Source organism: Camarhynchus parvulus, chromosome 3 (assembly GCF_901933205.1).
Source record: "Camarhynchus parvulus chromosome 3, STF_HiC, whole genome shotgun sequence".
Taxonomy (NCBI): domain Eukaryota; kingdom Metazoa; phylum Chordata; class Aves; order Passeriformes; family Thraupidae; genus Camarhynchus; species Camarhynchus parvulus.
In genome coordinates, this window is record NC_044573.1 from 62,040,557 (window position 1) to 62,057,882 (window position 17,326).

At 37.9% G+C, this 17,326-nt stretch overlaps 1 protein-coding gene across 1 annotated transcript in view; it reads right to left on the reverse strand.

The window, feature by feature from the left end:
* Nucleotides 1-7,237: 7,237 nt before the first annotated feature.
* The window catches only part of CLVS2 (clavesin 2), a 56,428-nt gene continuing 46,339 nt past the window's right edge, over nucleotides 7,238-17,326 (reverse strand). Inside the window, exon 5 of the mRNA XM_030944727.1 lies at nucleotides 7,238-15,527. Coding sequence (XP_030800587.1) covers nucleotides 15,440-15,527 — 88 coding nt within the window. The 3' untranslated portion in view covers nucleotides 7,238-15,439. The remainder of the gene's footprint in view (nucleotides 15,528-17,326) is intronic.

The window sequence follows — 17,326 nt, forward strand, 5'->3', positions numbered from 1 at the left end:
TTCATAGTGCACAGCTTATCTCCTAGGGGTGACGACAATAACCATGAATTCTCTTCTTCACTCATCAGAGCAGGGATTCAGGTGATTATCTCACATATAGATGTCTAAAGTCAGGTAATGTGAACTTCCCACATCTATCTTAATGATAGCAAGACCCTGCAGCATAAGTCTTTGAAGAATCCCAAAAGAGGACAGCTCTTACAACCAGCAAATCTCAAATGCATCACAGTGTTGGACACTAAATAAGCCCGTAGCATACAAGCTATTTTAGTGAAGGTAGGAAAAGCCATACTAGGGAAGACTAAAGGTCTGCCTAGTCCTGTCTCTTGACAGTGGGCAGCAGCTGATGCCCAGGAAAGATATCAGAATACTGCAAACAGGAATGGATGAACTGTCAGAATACTTGGAGCCCTGTGTCTCAAGATCTCCCTGAGACAGTGGACATACTCCTCTTTTTGTTTAATGACCCTAAATAAATAATCCTTTTATAAATATTTTTTTGGAAGTCATATATATTTTCAGCATCTACAGTGCTCTGTGGTAATGGTGAAAAAATTTAATTAGAGGGTGAATGAGCATTCATTTTTTCTTATGCATCCTGAATGTGCAGCCTGATAATTTCATGTCTCTCTTTGCAGCCTGGTAATTTCATGTCTCTCATGTTACTCTTTTCTCATATAAGGAAAAAAACATAAGACTAAAAACCACTCATGAGTTTTTAGGCTTTTATCATACTCCAAACCCCACTGGCTATTTTCAGGGCTGAACTGTCTTAGCACATTTACTCTTCATGTGCAAATACCTTTACATCATCTTTGTTATCACTCTATTAAAAACTTTTAGCTTTATTTTATCCTCTCTGTGCAAGCAAGCTCAATGCTGTACTTTCTAGATTGACTATTGGTGGTAGTCAACAATGCTGCAAGGAGAATACAATTTTTTTAATAAATAACAAAATAACATGTTCTCTTTGCTAAAGTAAATTGATTTTTAGTTGAGAGCTCATCAGAAAGGAAAGGGAACCATTACATGCTGGAATAATACTTTGAGCATGGCATTATTTACCCTAATGCTTTAGTTCCTTGCTATCACTCTAGATCTTCACTTTTCTCTCTCTCTTATCTACCCCTCCATAGGGGGTAGATGGAGGGGTAGATTGGTAGATTTATTTCCTCTCATAAATTGAGACATTTGTTGTTTTTCACATGTGAAAGTGAAAAATTAGAAAAGTGATTCTGATGCCCATATCAGAATTGTAGGATTTTGAAGAGAAAGATGCAAAGCCACAAGCTTATTTATTTAATATGCACTTCAGAAGATCTGAGGTTGGGGTCTTTGGCTGTCATCAGGTGACAGAGGATGAGGCCAAAGCTTTGGGGAGGATGGATGAAGAGAAAAGGAAGAAAAATAACAAACTTTTGAATGGATGAAGACGGTTCTGAAGGACTGGAGACACATACTGGTCAAATCATGACCTTCCTGAAAGGCACCTACAGCAAACAAGAGATGCTGATCCAAACAAAAGATAAAAAAGGAAATTTAGTTCATAAGAAAAGTATATGGATTTTGAAATTATACTTGCCTCATATTATAACCAATTGTAAAAATCTCAAATTTTTCAACACAATAAAATATACAAGTTGAAGCAGAAGCATTTTATGCCATTGTTTTAACAAAAAAAATCACCAAAGGAATAATTTTATCAAAATAAACATATTTAAACTGTTTAAAAAAATACCTCAAAAATGTAGATGTCATCTACATGTTGAAATGTTTTACAGCTTCAACTTTGCTTTTTCCAAAATCTTCAGTAGAAAAGAGCTTCTTGGACAGATTCTGACCGGTCTCACTCAGGAAAATAGAGAAAGATAGGAAAAATTCATAGCCTAAAACTGTTCCTTCCTGTGCAGCCTGACTCATCACACAGATGCAGGAATGCAAACAGGGTGACATTAATCATCTGTGCCCTGGAATTATGGACCTCACTATCTGAGGATAGAGGCAATAAAGCTGAGCAGTGCGTTGCTTAAATTTATAGAGCAGGTGCAAGCACTAACTAAACTTTTCAGAAGACTAGTCTTGCATTTTAAGAAGGTAGTTAATGACATTATTATTTTCTAGTTCAGTAAATCAGGAAGTAAGTGACTTTTAGTGTCCTCTTAGGCTATCTAATCTTATTTCAGTTCATTTGGTAAAGGAACCAATATATATTTGCAACTAATGATTTTATATGACAGAAGTCAAGCAACAGAGCACATTCAATTTAAGATCTTCTCTTCCATGAGAAATTGTAGTAGTTTGGCACAAGACACAAAATCAAAAATGATATGAGAACACATCTTCCTTTAAAAAGTGCAATGCTAATCATTCAGATTCATGATATCACTTTAATAATCAGAATAGCAGGCTTGATTTAAAAAAAAACACATTGTTTTAGTTATAGGTTATAAACAGACAGAAAATCAATTTTAAAATCAAAGTCATTTTGAGTAGGAAAATCAAAGTCAGGTCATTTTAAATCAAAATGCTCTTGCAAATAATGACTGCAAACTTGAACATTAAAATCAATACTAGTACTGCTACTAGCCTCTGGTAGTTTTCCTCACAAAATAAAAAGTCCCTTGGGAAACTCTCTCAGCTTGAAAAAGCTGACAGTTTTATTCTCTGCCTTCCCAAAATTAGTTCTCTGATGGCACTGATACTTTTCTCCCTAGGGTGCAGCAGTTCTGTTCAGTAAAGCTATGTGACAAAATCCCATGGAAACTAAACCCATATAAAGTACCACTTAGAAAGAAGAGGTTTCCATATCTGAAATGAAAACCAAGGAGCTGTGCTATAACTGGTCTCTATGGCCCCTCATCATTTAATGACTTCAGCCAAACACAAACTTACTTCTGCAGTCTGAAACCCACAAATATCACTCTGCAAACAAGCAGCAGTAAAAGGCAGCCCAACCAATACACAACTTTCCCTGATAGCCTTTTGTAGTAGATAAATTCTTACCTGAGCTTTAAAATGTAAATAAATAAATGATTAAACAGGGGTCATCTTATTAGTGCTTTTTTCTTCCATGTGTGAAAATAAAGATTAAATTATTTTTTTCCAGCAGAAAATGCTCAAGACAAACTGCATTGTTTGCTTTTTCTTGTCTCTGCAGAGATTTAAATTGCTGTCATCTCGGGCTTTATATTGCACTGTTAAGGTGCAGCTGTGAAAGGAAAACTAGGCAGGAAATTGGCATCATTATGCATTTTTAAGGTGCTTATATTTAATCATTAAAACCAGCAAATATTTCAATAATGAACTGGAGAGAATAGAGAGTCAAAAATAAATGTTTGTAGCTGCAGGATTGTGGAAACGTGACTTGATGAATTACTTTGAAACAGAAAAAAGGACTCATCTCCTCCCTTAAAAAAAAAAAGAAAAAGAAAACCTCTCACACAAAAATCACCTCATCATCAATAAAATTGGAAGACATGAAAATAGCAATAAATGAAAATTAAAGAAATTTTTCTCTATTAGATCCACCTGCTTCCTTTCATAATTCAGGACATTAGCAGAGAAATTTAAAGGCAATGAACTTAGAAAAAAAGGAACGATACCAAGTCACATTACCAGCTTCCCTGAAAACCTCTGGAAGATCTTACACCAAACATCAAGTGGCAGAGGATGTTACTCACAGGAATTGTGGCTTCAGGTCAATCTCAGTTAATGACTGAATTTTAATTAATCCACACTGCACTTCAGTTGCCTCTGTATTTTACTAAATTCTTATAATGAGGCAGTTTTATCATAGTGAGACATTACCAGTAGGCTAAATCTTAGAATCACAAAATTGTTTGGATCAGAAGGAACCTTAAAGATCATTTAGTTCCAGCCCCCCTGCCATGGGCAGGGACACCTTCCACTAGACCAGGTTGCTCAGAGCCCATCCAATCTGGCCTTGAACACTTTCAGGGATGGAGCATCCTCACCACCCTCTGAGTAATGAATTTCTTCCTTACATTTAACCTAAATCTCTCCTCTTTTAGTTTTAAACTGTTCCCTCTTGTACAATCAGTATCTGCTCATGTAGAAAGTGGTATTACTAGAAGACATATTCCTTGTCCCTTGTCTTTAATTCTGGAGGTTGAAGACCATCATTCCCTAAAGTGACTGCAAACCATGTCTCTTTAAGAGACTATGTATCTGACAGGTAAGTTTGCAAGCATTTTTTCAAACACTCTCCTGAGAGCAGCATCATTATTTCGTTATTAACTTCAGTATGTAATTTTTTTTCAAAAGACACTATATGTCAAAGGGTTTTAGTGGCACTAGAACAACTTAGGAGACTATTGTGGTTTAGCCTGCTTGCACAGGGGTGCATCAGCTTGATGCAGCACATGTACTGAGATCCATGGTTACAGTTTTCTTAAAGAAAGGAAAGTCACATGAACAAGAAATTAAATCAAAAAAGAGAAGATGTGATGTGCCAGGTCCATGTTTCCTAACAAGACAATTTGTTTCTCCTTGAGGTCTTTGCTATATGAGCATTAAAAGGATCTAATAATGATAATGTAGAGCCTTAATAGAAAAAAATCCAGTTGATAGTATAATGAACAATTGTACCTCATACTTTATTCAGAGCATTTTCAGATTTCAGGGTATATTCTTTAATTGTGGTCTCTTGATCTGAACTTTAAAAGGGTACATGCATTAAAGAAAAAATTGTAAAGCTTTGAATATGTTATTTTCCACTATTGTGTTTATTTAGAAATTAATTTGAGGCTTCGTATTTCACATTAAAATTTTATAAATTTTGGTTTATGTATCAAAATCTAAAAAAAAATTTCACTAAGATCAGCATCCCAACTGCTTCTCCATCAGGGTTAGACTTTATGTGGTGATTCTAGGATTGAGATACAGTTAAGATCAGTCTCATTTTTACTTCATTGTTCCATGAAGAAGAAATTACATGTCTGTTAAAAAAACATTTTTATTTTCAGAGACTGAACTGAAAATTAATGCTATCAAATCATATGATTATCTGTTTTCTGTAGCATTACCACTACTGGAGATAAAATTTAAACAGTCATATTTAAATAACATTTTTTCATTAATATTTTTTCTATGAATTTATTGGTGAAAGTTGCAAAGTTGTATATCTGAATAAAAGAGAATGATAGTGTAAAAATAGTATTATCTCCATTTTGACCAGTGTGACATATTTTTGCCACATAGGCACTTTCTCAGTTGCTAATCTCCAGGGGTTTCAGCAGTTAAGCTGATGGATGATGGGAAGAGGATTTCTTGACAGCCCAGTAATCTGTCCAGAGGGGAAAGGATGCTGTTGGTCAGGGCTCAGGTACTGCAAGGGCTTTTGACTAGCCAACCATCTGGACACGTCTGGAGGGCCAAGGGCTGCTTTTCCCCACTGCTCAGCTCATGAGAATGAAAACAGCACTGCCGAGAATCATGCAGACAATGCAACAAAATACTTTATTTGCTACTGACACAAAGAATTTTTGGCTTTGTGAACACTTACTTTGTTTATATTGTGCTCTACAGACAGAGATGTATGTAAACACTGCCAGTACTATTGAAATTATTAGCAGAGCTCCCAGTTTCACTATCCACTCCTCTACCCTTCATCACTGCAGCACTACTGTGGCTGCACCAGAGCTGTGGTAGCATGATAGGTAATTAACTCCACAGACAAAGCTCCCATACTCCTGCACATCCCCCTGGCCATGCCACTACACTGATGGGAGTTACACTGACTCCAGTCTCCTTCTGACTGGAGGTCATGTATGGACTCCTGCCCACAGGGAGCAAAGAGCATTCCTCTGCCCACCTACCTACTTTTATGGTGCTACATGTCTAAAATGTCTGTGTAGACCCAGTGTAGGTCCCCATTGCCTCCCAGTTCCCTCAGAACAAAGGCAGGTCTGGACCTCTTTCCTCCATCCTCCAGCCCACAGGCTGGTCTCTTCTGGTAGGAGCTGAAGGTACCAGAGTTGCACATGAACTGCAGGATGCTCCAGCCAGCTGCACATCAGAGCCAGGCAACCTGAGCATGTCACAACACGCTGACATGTGGCCTCTTTTTCCCACAGAAAACCAACATTAGGGGAGGCAGTCCAGCATGGAAGGTGGGGTGAGACAAGCAGACCCCAAAGATGACACACTGAGATCACGTTGTTTGCAGGGAAAAGCAGCCTGGCAGCACACAAATGTGTGGTGGTTATAACCCAGAACATTGGCATTGTAAGCCACACAATAATAGGGGCTTCAACTCTGCTGTCAGAGGGATGCAATTGAGGGATTTCCAAGGCAGCAGAGAGCTGTATTGGCATGTAGCTTGTATAGTTATGTCATGATGAAATGTGCCATTGTGCAGCAATGGCTTATATACTGTGTACGACCATGCAGCACCTGGGAGCTGAGAGACTACATTCCCACACAGATGAGAACCCATCAACATTTTTTCAACATGCTGGCATAAGGAATGCATCTGCATACAGCACTGAAATTGTGTGTGAAACAGGAAGCTACTGCAGCCTGTTGGTTTTTTTTAATCTATGTAAACCAAAGAAAAGATACAGAAAATGTACAGAAGAGGTGAATAAGTGTCCTTGTGTCTAAAGCAAGGCATACTACACAAATGACATTACAGAAGCACATAAACACGTTACTGTAATTTACTGGGCCTTGTCTCTCATGGGAAAAAAATCTAGAATGAAATATGGTCATTCAGCAGGCAGTGCTCCAATGTCACACAGCCTGCTCTACCCTTCCCTGGTTAATCTCTCCTGAGAACAGAAACATTTTGCTGAAGAAAGAACTCTGTGAAGAGTTAATCCCACTTCTCCCTGATGTGGCATCAAAAGAAAAGTCAATGAACACGAGACAATGCTAGGGAACACACTACACACGGAGCTTAGAGGCAGGAGAGTAGGAATTATCTTGGAGGGGGAAATGAGCTTTTCTTGTGTTGCACCTCTAGTGATCTTCACCTGTGAGATAAGAGAGACTTCCAAGTGACAGTTCAAAATGGTATTGTAAATGTGAAATATTTTAACTCTCTAAAACTTACTGATGGGTGGAAAGAGACATTCAGTGTTACCAGACTTTCACGCTGACATGCCACTCAGTATTTTTCTTTCAATACCTTGGTAAAAAAAATGCAGTTCATCCAGTTAAAGTATGTCTTCCGTATATGTTTTACCACAAGGAAGCCAGACAAACACATCCCATGTACAAACACAAAAATATATATGTATTTTAATTTTCATTTGGTCATATTTTATTTAACAGAATGTCATTCTTCCTCAATAACCAATGATGACTCAAAGTAGTAGCACTCTCCAAAGCAGCCCATTGATCACAGAGAACTGATGATATTTAAATATACAATATAAAGAGTGATGTTTCACAAAGTTGCTTTATCTTCAGACTTTAAGTTAGAACACAACAGACCAAAATTAACCATTTCACTAGGTCCAATAATAAAATTCAAACTGACAAGTTGTGAAAAGAGAATAGTAATTGAAACTTTACAGAGAAAGAACATGATTAATAAACTTGTCCTGGCTTTACAAATCTCAGACCCCCTGAGTCCTAACAATACTAAACTGAGAAACAAACAAATTTTATCCTGAGGATACAAGCATTGTTTGCAAATTACTCCTGCAATTTAATTTTGAATTTTGATATGATGCTTTAATATTTTCCATAAGGCTCCAAAGTAGATTGCTGCATGCAAAAAGAACATTATTCAGTAGTTACTGTTATGCAAGTACTACAGATCACAGGAGCCTTAAGGCACAGATTGCCAATCTGCAATTTTAGATGCCACCACGACTAGCTGTTAATCATTATTCTCATAACAGAGCTGTATTATTAGATTATGTGAGTGATTTTGTATTTGCATGAGTGCAGAATCAACAGAGTTAACATGATTTGTGCACAGCTTTCACTGGGGCACGAGTACTTATATAAAATGTTGTTGATTAAAAGTTGGGGCAGTAGAGTGACAGCTAACAGTCAGGGAAGGTAACATCTTAAATCACAAGAGCTGTTTCACCTACACTTCTAGCCAGACTCTTTTGTTTTGTATTCCTTTATGATGTGGTTGGCCTTGGTCTCATTTTCCATCTCACCCTGTTAACTAGAGATTTATAGAAGGGAAATATTTCAAATACTGGTCCTCAAGATCTACTCTGCAGATTATCAGTATGTTTGGGTTTTTTTACAGTTTTCTTCAGTTATTCATAGAATAAAGCACACACAGAAGACAGGATGCTGTTGAACACAAGAGGGTAGGAGAAGGGATGAAAAGCTGGGAATGTTTTGCAGAGCACATTTCACACAGCAATCCTTAGGGTGAAAGAGCTAGAGAAGCAAATGATTTAAAAGAGCCATTATTCTCAATTTGAACACTAGAAAACTGCAAAACAATTTTTCTTATTATTGTCAGGTAATCTAAATGTGTCCCTCTGAATATATTCATAGCTTTAGAAAATTTTCATTTTCTACTGTTAATTCCTGTTACCATTGCTGCATCAAAATGCATGTGAAAGTCAGGGACAACCATACTGAAAGGAAAGTGATTTTACACTAAGTCCTATCAAGGATACAATGCAACCAAACCCTAGAAGTCTTTAAGTTATCATAATCTTAGGCATTACTTGTAACAATCACCAATTTCATATTCTTAGGCATTAAGTGTAATGCTTAAAGTTGTCAGTTTCTTTTAAATCATCTCCGCTCTGAGTGACTAATGGCTACAATTAATATCACCAGCAGCACTGTTCAAAGACACAGGACACAGATCACCAGCTACAGCTTGAAGGCTGCATAATTAGCACAAGACACAGAGGTTTGCAGGGGAGATTCCCACAACACTTCCACTCACAGCTTTCCACAGAGTAGGTGCTGATACTGATGTCAGGGCAAGGCAGGCTGCAACTTGAGCAAGCACTGAATTCTCCCAAAAATTTTTCTCTGCAGCAGGGTTTTGCAGAATACGTCCCTCTCTTCTCTTCCTATGGACAGGTTGGGGGGCTCTGCCCTTCCAGCTCCTGCACGCTACATGATACCCTCATCCTGAGAGCTACTGTGGAAACAGCAGCACCAGAGGCACTTCAGGTTTAGCATATGCATCAGCTTTAAATATATCCAAACTGAGTTTGTGTGGGAAAGTGAGAAACATGTTATCTCTCCTTCCTGATGACAGATGCGCCATGGGGTTTGTAAGTCCTCTCTAATATTACTGAGCAGGTGAAAGCCTCCCTCATAATTAAAATGGTTAACCAGTTCACTCCAAATACCTAATGTTGCTTTCTCCTGAGGCCTGCCACCTTTCCTTACAGCCACAGGGCTCTTTTAATTTTCTCCTTCCATGACTTCTTCACTCAGGCAGGACATAGCACTTCTCATATTCCTGAGACCCATCTACAGGTGTCTCTGCTGTCTTGTTCTGACCCCTAAAGTTATATTCGCAAACTCAGCTACAGCACCTACTAATTTACATGGTAACCCGTTTTCTAAAGATTTGGGAAAATCCATTGTGGCCATACATGGTAGACCATGTGAAAAATGGAAACTCTGCTCATAATGTAGAGGGGGGACTCATAATAGGCTACTGATTAATTACTTGGAAGTGTTAATGCAAATTCTATCACATCATTTTTGCCATTCATACAGCTTTCCACTGCAAGCTTGCTTCTTTCTGTTTTGTTTTTTTAATTATTGTGTTTTATCATCTTCTATTATCTCTCCCCTTGATTTTTTCTACTCTTAAATTTTTATTAACCAAGGGACCTGATTTGAGATGCCTGCCTTTAGGCACTGCTGTTTGTTGCTGATGATGCGACAGCTTCTTTAAGGAATCACAGCCGCATTTCCATATCAAATAAAAATCCTAATTAACTCCTGCCATTTGTCTACTGCAAATTGACAGATATGTCAATTCACTGGAAGTGAATTCTCTACAAAAGGAAGCTTTGTCAAACCTTTATTTAAGAGGACTTACTGTGAGCCAGTGGTTCAGAGAGAACAGATCTGGCTGACCACAGTCTCTGCAGACAAAATACTTTGGCCACATTTTAACAAGCGTGTACCATAAGGAATTGTCAGCATCTTCCTTTGAGGTCTCTCTATTTCCCCTGTGTGCAGTGCTTTCCCCCTGGCTTTGGATTCCACAGCAAGAGCTGATCAATTCATATTTTGAACTCACTGCAGAAACTTCTTTTTTCTCTAGTTTTAGATTCAGACCATGCAAGTGTTAACATGTCTTTTATCAATCAAAGCAGTTTACACACACAAAACACAGGAGGAGGAGTGACAAAAGTGGGAACTTCTCACCCATGTTTCAACTTCACCACTGCCCAGCACTGCACAAATTATTTTTTAACAACAACAAAAAAAAACCACTTTGCAAATTATGCAATCCAACAGGGGTCAATGCTGTTTTGTGCCAACAGACACCTAGGAAGGAAATAAATTAAGATCCCAAAAGCTGATAGGAAAAAAATTCCTACACAACTGAAAACTGAAATGCAGACTGAAAGGAATGTCCAAGGGGATCTGCTAAATACAGATTTTGACACAGGATCATTCAAAGCTACAAGGCAATACAGGACGTGGGATTCTATCTACCTGGCTTGCACTGTCATTTGGGGTCACCTGAGCATGCCTCTAAACAAAATGTTGATGTTCCTTGTATAGTTAATGTAAGATAAGTATCTTGTTTTGTTCCCGACGGATTTCTTTATGAGGAAAATTTCATTTTGTGGGAGTCTTTGCATTAAACTACCTTTTTTCCGGAGAATGAGACAGGGAAGAAAGGTATTTCATTTGGAGGACATACACCCTCTTTGCCATCTCCTCAGCAGAAATGGTTAAATGTACACCCAGATTTAATTCCACAGGAAAGCAGATCACCCCTGGTTTGCAAAGGTCTCTTGGTAAAGTGTTTAAAGAAACTAGATGTGAGTGAATCATCAATAAGACCTTCTTACACAGAAGAGGGACACATCTCCTGTTAAAATCAGACTGAGTGATCAGTGTAATCTTTTCCACACAGAAAAATGTCTTCCATTGATATACGTCTCTAACTTGCTCCTGTTTTACTACCAGAGAAATGGGACGACTATTATTTTCTCAATTTCATTGAGTGTTTTGAAGTTTGTGGACAAAAGACCTATTCTCACCACCAGTAGTACACACTCACTGGCTGCTTGCAAAATACCTTTCCTTAGAGGGACCTGATCCAGCTAGCAATGTGATTAAGCGTTATCTTCAGTACAATGCTATGAGACCTTTGCTGTTGTCTTTCACATTGATATTTATCTTCCAAATTTGTCTTGGAACCCAACACTGCTAATAGCTCAGCAGGGCATTCCCCAGACGCAATTTAATATTATAAAATCCAAACTCCCCCTAAAATCCCATTTTAATATTCTTAATAAAATCCTGAAGCCTGATTGGTTTTGGTTTTTTTCTCTCTCGCATGCTCTTTCAAACATGACTTCATCAAAAAACTTGACAAATACATACATCAATAAACATAACAGAAACAATATAATAACAGGGATATGACCAAAGCTTATTGCAAAATGTTTTCCAAGTAATGCTAAATGGTAGTTCTTATGATGCTTGACAAACTTTAATTTCCCGAACGGAACAGGAAAATAATAAAAGGCATGAACAAAATACTGTCAGGTTACAATTTTGTCAGGTAATGTGCTTAGGCTTGGCTGTGACTGTGATTAAATAATACAAAGAGCATTCCATGCAAGGTATTGAGCTAAAACATTTGAGAGCGACATTAAAGTGAATCTGCTCCTCCACATATCAGTGACCTCTTGAGGCCCCTTTTACTCTTCTTTTCTTTAATTCTGTTTTCAGTTTGTGACTAGGCATAGCATGTTTGTAGAGTGCAAAACATCTTCTTAAATATGCTATACAGTAAATTTACATTTCTGTAAAGACATCTCAAACTATTTTACAACTAATAACTATTGGGAGGGAGTCTGTGTATTTGTTGGAGCTTAGTGGGTCTGATTACCTGTCTCTATAAAGCCAAGAGTCTACTGACATCTCTGATTACAAGCAGATTTTGGTCATAGAAGTTTCCATAATTTTTCCATATATTTTTAAACATTTGTGTCTTGGAAAAGTCATTATGTAAGAGGATATTTTTAGAACTTATCAAAAGCCCAATCAATTTTTACACTTTTTTTTTAATTCTCCTTTTTTTTTTACATAGTTGGACAGGTATATCCAGTTTCTCCACTAAGTTCCTTATATTGCAGGATATTTTTATATGCATATCAGCATGCATAATTACAACAAGTTTTTATTCTACCCAATACACAAGAAAGGTAAGAAATTAAGAGGAGTTCCTCCCAAGCATGTGCATTCTGGTTTTAGCACTTCAATTCTGCTATAAAAATTAGACAGCAATTCCTATGATAATAAAGATTGGAAAAAGTTTTCAGTCCAAATTCATCTAATAAAAATTGAACTACCTATAAAGATTTTCTACAAGAAAGGCGGAACCCTTTATGTACCCTGATATGTAAAAGAGAAATGCCTTCAAAGAATAGTGAGAGCAGGTAAAATATATTTATTTCTTTTACCCATTTCCATATTCTTTTTCAATGCAATTCACAATTGCAATTACCACTGTCAGAATTTGATTCAGTGAAATAAAAGCTGCAGCCAAGATGACCTGTAGCCTAACTCTTCAAGAGAGAGCATCTTATTGAAAAAGCAATTTTGTTCTTACTGAAAGATGAGGTCCCAGTTACACAAAATTATAATATATCCTACTTTCACTTTCTGGAAAAAATGTATTCATACTCATTATCTTAAATTGAAATCAGACATCAGAAAATATTACATAAATTACAGTTAAGTGCACAAATAAAGGATTTTCAAACAAAAAATTTATAAGCTTCAAAACAAATTTCAAGCTTCATACAGTGGAACAGATTTGCATTTTGTAATTAGACAGGTGGTGTACTCTGAAATCAGCATTCCTGCTGTCTTACACTAGTCTGGCCCAAGTATGTAAAAGAATCCATGAAGATGTTGATCACCACTGTGTCACAGCTTGTGTAAATGTGGAGTACTGACTAAATCCTGAAGCCCTTATAAGGAGAAATTTTCTACTGATGTTTTAGTTTTATCTGACAAGAATTTTTAAATCATAACCATGGCAATATAATATTCTACTAACCAGAAGTGTGGAAATATATAACATACATTCAAAAATGGCACTTATGCGAATACTGGAGACACATCTCACTTCACAGCATGATTTCACAAGGAATGTGAAAAATGAAACTGAATAAAAGAGTACATAAGAACTGATCATTTTTTCAAGTCTCTCAAACCACAGAAGTAGTATTAGGACAGTTTCTACTACTGACAACTTTTAGAACAGACTGATAAGAAGTTCAGGCTCCATATCTTTCCTCTCTGCATTTCCTAACACATACCATGAAAACAGAATTAGGAAAGCAGAAAGGCAAGGAGTTGTTCAGACAAGTTCCTGCAAGCTGATGGCATATTAGGGCATGCACTGTCAGTGCTGCTAATGACCTGTGAAGTAGGAAAGCTTTATCTGTGATTTGCCTGGGCTAATCAAGGGTGATGCTGGAAGAGTCAGGGTCGTCTCAGCCCTGAGAAATGCTGAAGCTGCCACCACGGGAGTTACAGCTCAACTCGAGACGACAGACTTTCAAGTTCTCACTCTGCTCTTAACCCATCTCAGCGTACCAAATCTTACAGCTGTAATCCTGGATGAGAAGAGGTGACCTACAACCAGTAACTTGGAAACTTCACCTATCACTGGAGCGATGGAGGAAATGTTTTAAACTCTAGCACTTGGGAGGCAGGGTTGCTGTGAACTATCACCTCCAGTGTGGTCAGTGTTTTCATAACTAATCCCTGCCCTGCCTGAAACATGCTCTTACAATGCCTTTAGCTATTCAGATGTCTTGCTGGGCACCGTGTGTGTCCTCCCACTCTGACTGTCGATTTAAGTCCTAATAAGAAATTACATTATCACCTCTGCACGCCACTGGCTCCACACACATCAGCCAGCACACAGAGATCACACAGCCCCTATGTTTCAGCAGATTTACCCAATCCCTAGTGAAAACTGTTGCCCTTTTGAGGTAAAATGTATTTCTCTATTATGGCACATGTTCAGTATATACAGTTACACTACAACCAAAACAAAGGTGTCCCAAACTATAGGCTGAGATGCTTGACTAAAATTATTCATATTAATCTTTGCTTGGAGTGGGATGCTGTTGATCTATTGAAAGTTCTACTATATTGATAATGACAGTGTCTCAATATACAATCTATAATATATCTAAGTACATTGAATAGGTATGATTTCTCATATAAACCTTCCATGAAATATACTTATCTAACAATGTCACCTTGTATGCTTGTCAGAGATTGGTAAAAATATATATATATGTATCCAGTCTCCCAGTGCACAGGATTCAGTGACTAACCTCTGCTGCCAGGCTTTAGTTTCAGGTACTGGTTATTCCACTGTAGTTAGAGGACTAATGTCTCACTCCAAGGGAGAAAGAGTTCTGGAAATATTCTTGATGTGCACCCAAAATGCAAGAGAAGTAACTCCAATGTGTCCCACATGACAACACCCAGATTAGGGTACCAAGCCAGGTTACTTGTGTAAATGAAAAGTTAGGGATGAAACCTCAGAGACCCATACAGCTAAATGACAAAGCTATCCAAGAGTTGGTTCCAGTTCACCTATGATCTTTCTCACAATGCACATTGTTTATGCTAAATAACAATCCTAGACCCCAGTGTTATTTAAGAAACCAATTCCCATAGTTAGGAAACATTGCACTGATTACAGCATCTCCCAAGCACTTATATTCCCTCTTTATCTTAGCACACTATGTGATCATTGCAGAAGAAAATCCAGTAGTCAGTGTACTGGTTGGCTTCCCATGGAAAGGACAACACTTAACTGCCTTTGATGTTTTTCTTTGTTCAGTATGTTTCTCTCTGTGCATGTGTGCATGTGAGAACACGCGCGTTTTCTTCTCTTTTTTATGGTACACTTCACAGACATATTTAATAGTCACTCATTTCCATAGCACTTGTTTATCATAACTTACAAAGTAAAGTTGGAGGATTATATTGTATTTACAAACAAGTTGGCACTTACAGAATAAATTATTGATTCTTTTTCTTTTTTTTATTTTTCTTTTTTTTTCTTCACTTCTTTTTCACCAAAGGGCTTCCAGAATTCAGGCAGAATAGTAACACCTGCTGCCAATATGCTACATTAACATGAGTAAATAGGGTTCCAGCTGTTACACTCTTCCCCAATGATTTTCTTGTTGCTGAGAGGCAGTGCCTTCCACCTCAGTTCATGTCCAATGCTCAAAAACTGTTAGTCAAGTGAAAGCAAAGGCTGCATGTTTTCTTCCTCATTCTTATCCATGCGTTTCAGCACCCCAGGATCCACAACTGACTGAGACCTGCAGAGGGACAACATGTTTATGTGACATTTCTAGATCAAGACAAATGAGGGTAAACCTCAGCTTTCTTTTGTTTATTTTAATTTCTGTCAGTGTTTAAAAATAAGGGTACAGCATTACCCAAGCATCTGATCATTGCAAATCATCAGGAAATACCCTCATAGAGGGATAACAGGGCTCAGTGCTGATCTGTAAATATGGGAGCAAAAGGTGGAATAAAGTGGATTCTCTCTTCAGTGAAATTGTGAAGCAGGGAGTATCCTCCACAGACAAGGGCAAACTAAGCAGTCCTCAGTAGTGACTTAAGCACTGTCTCTCCAGAAGATTATACAGCAATGGGCTGGCAAAGAAGGTACAATTCAGCCACCCAGCTGGCTAATCACCCACTGCAATTAGCAGGATGTGTCAGCTGGAAGCACAGGTTGCTCCTTTTCTGAATAGCATCTTAATTCAACAGTGCAAGATCCTAAGTCAAACCTAAGAAGAGTGCCATGGTTAGCAGGATTTCTGAAGCAGCACAAATGTCTCAAACTCACTTTTCAGGTCAACTGAACAAGGCAGGGCAAATTCACTGATGATTGTAACATTCCTCTAGATTCTCTGATTCAGCCCAGAAGCATAACATGATACCAGAGCCCTGCAACAGCCATATGTGAGAGGCAAAGAGGAAAACTGAGTCTCCAGCAAAATCAAAATGTTCTATTGAAAACAAATCCTGGAGTGTTAAGATGGGGTCTCACATCAGCCATGGCTCAGCTCATCAAAAAAGCAGCTGCTTCTGGGCTACAGTAAATGCAACCCTGGTTAGATGTTTCCTTTAGTGAGAAAAATCTCAAGCAGGAAATGCCTACTTCTCTTTCCTTCTGTAAAGATTTGAGATGACTAAAGAGCATGTGTACATCTCTACAATGCAGGCATTTATTTTTGATCAGTGGAAGCACACTGTGCCTGCAGCATTGCTACAGATTTGCCCATTTAGAGGGCCACAGTGCAGAGAAAAACCTTTACAAATTCTAACCTTTCCTAAGATAAGCACATGGAGTCAATCCCCCCCCCTTATAAACTAGCATCCTCCAGTGAAACCAATGAATGAGGCTGATAAGGTCTTTCTCAAAAAAATTTAAAGAAAACTTACAAAAACACAAGAAAAACATCTGACTTAAAGCTTGGGTGAAAACTTTAGACACAAAGATATTTTCTAATATATTTATCCCATTCTCGTACTAATACTAAAATCAAGAGAATTAGCTTTAAAAATACTATAATCTCTCTTATGATAAGCATAATTTAAACTTTTTTAATTAAGAGTGTACAATAATACTTATCCTGAACACTAGTCAGTTCCTCAGGCAGAAAACTAAACCACAGAATCAAAAATGCTTTTTTAAAAATCTTCACAAGGTACCATGCCAATGCGAAGCTGATTGAAAATTTGCTGGTGGAAAGCAGCACTCATGGAAAATCCAGTTCATCATGATAAAAATTGCTGTGGAAGCAAATTAACTTCAAAGGTTTGCCAACTGGATGTAAGTGCTAAAACTGAGCCTTTTCCTTGCCTGCCAGCGACTGAGCAGACAGGGTTTCCAGTTCTCATCTGGGGAGAGTTGAAGGGCAGCTGGAATTGCTGCAAACCTGGCCTCCAGTTCCCAGTGAGGAAGCTTTGCCCATAAATTCCTAGGGCCTCCAAAGCCCCCAGTGCCAAGGCAGGTGTGAAAATTCAACTGCACAAATCCTGTTCTATGGTTTGTAAACTGAGATGCCCAAAAGCCTTGAAGAAGAAGGAGATATAGTTTGCACTC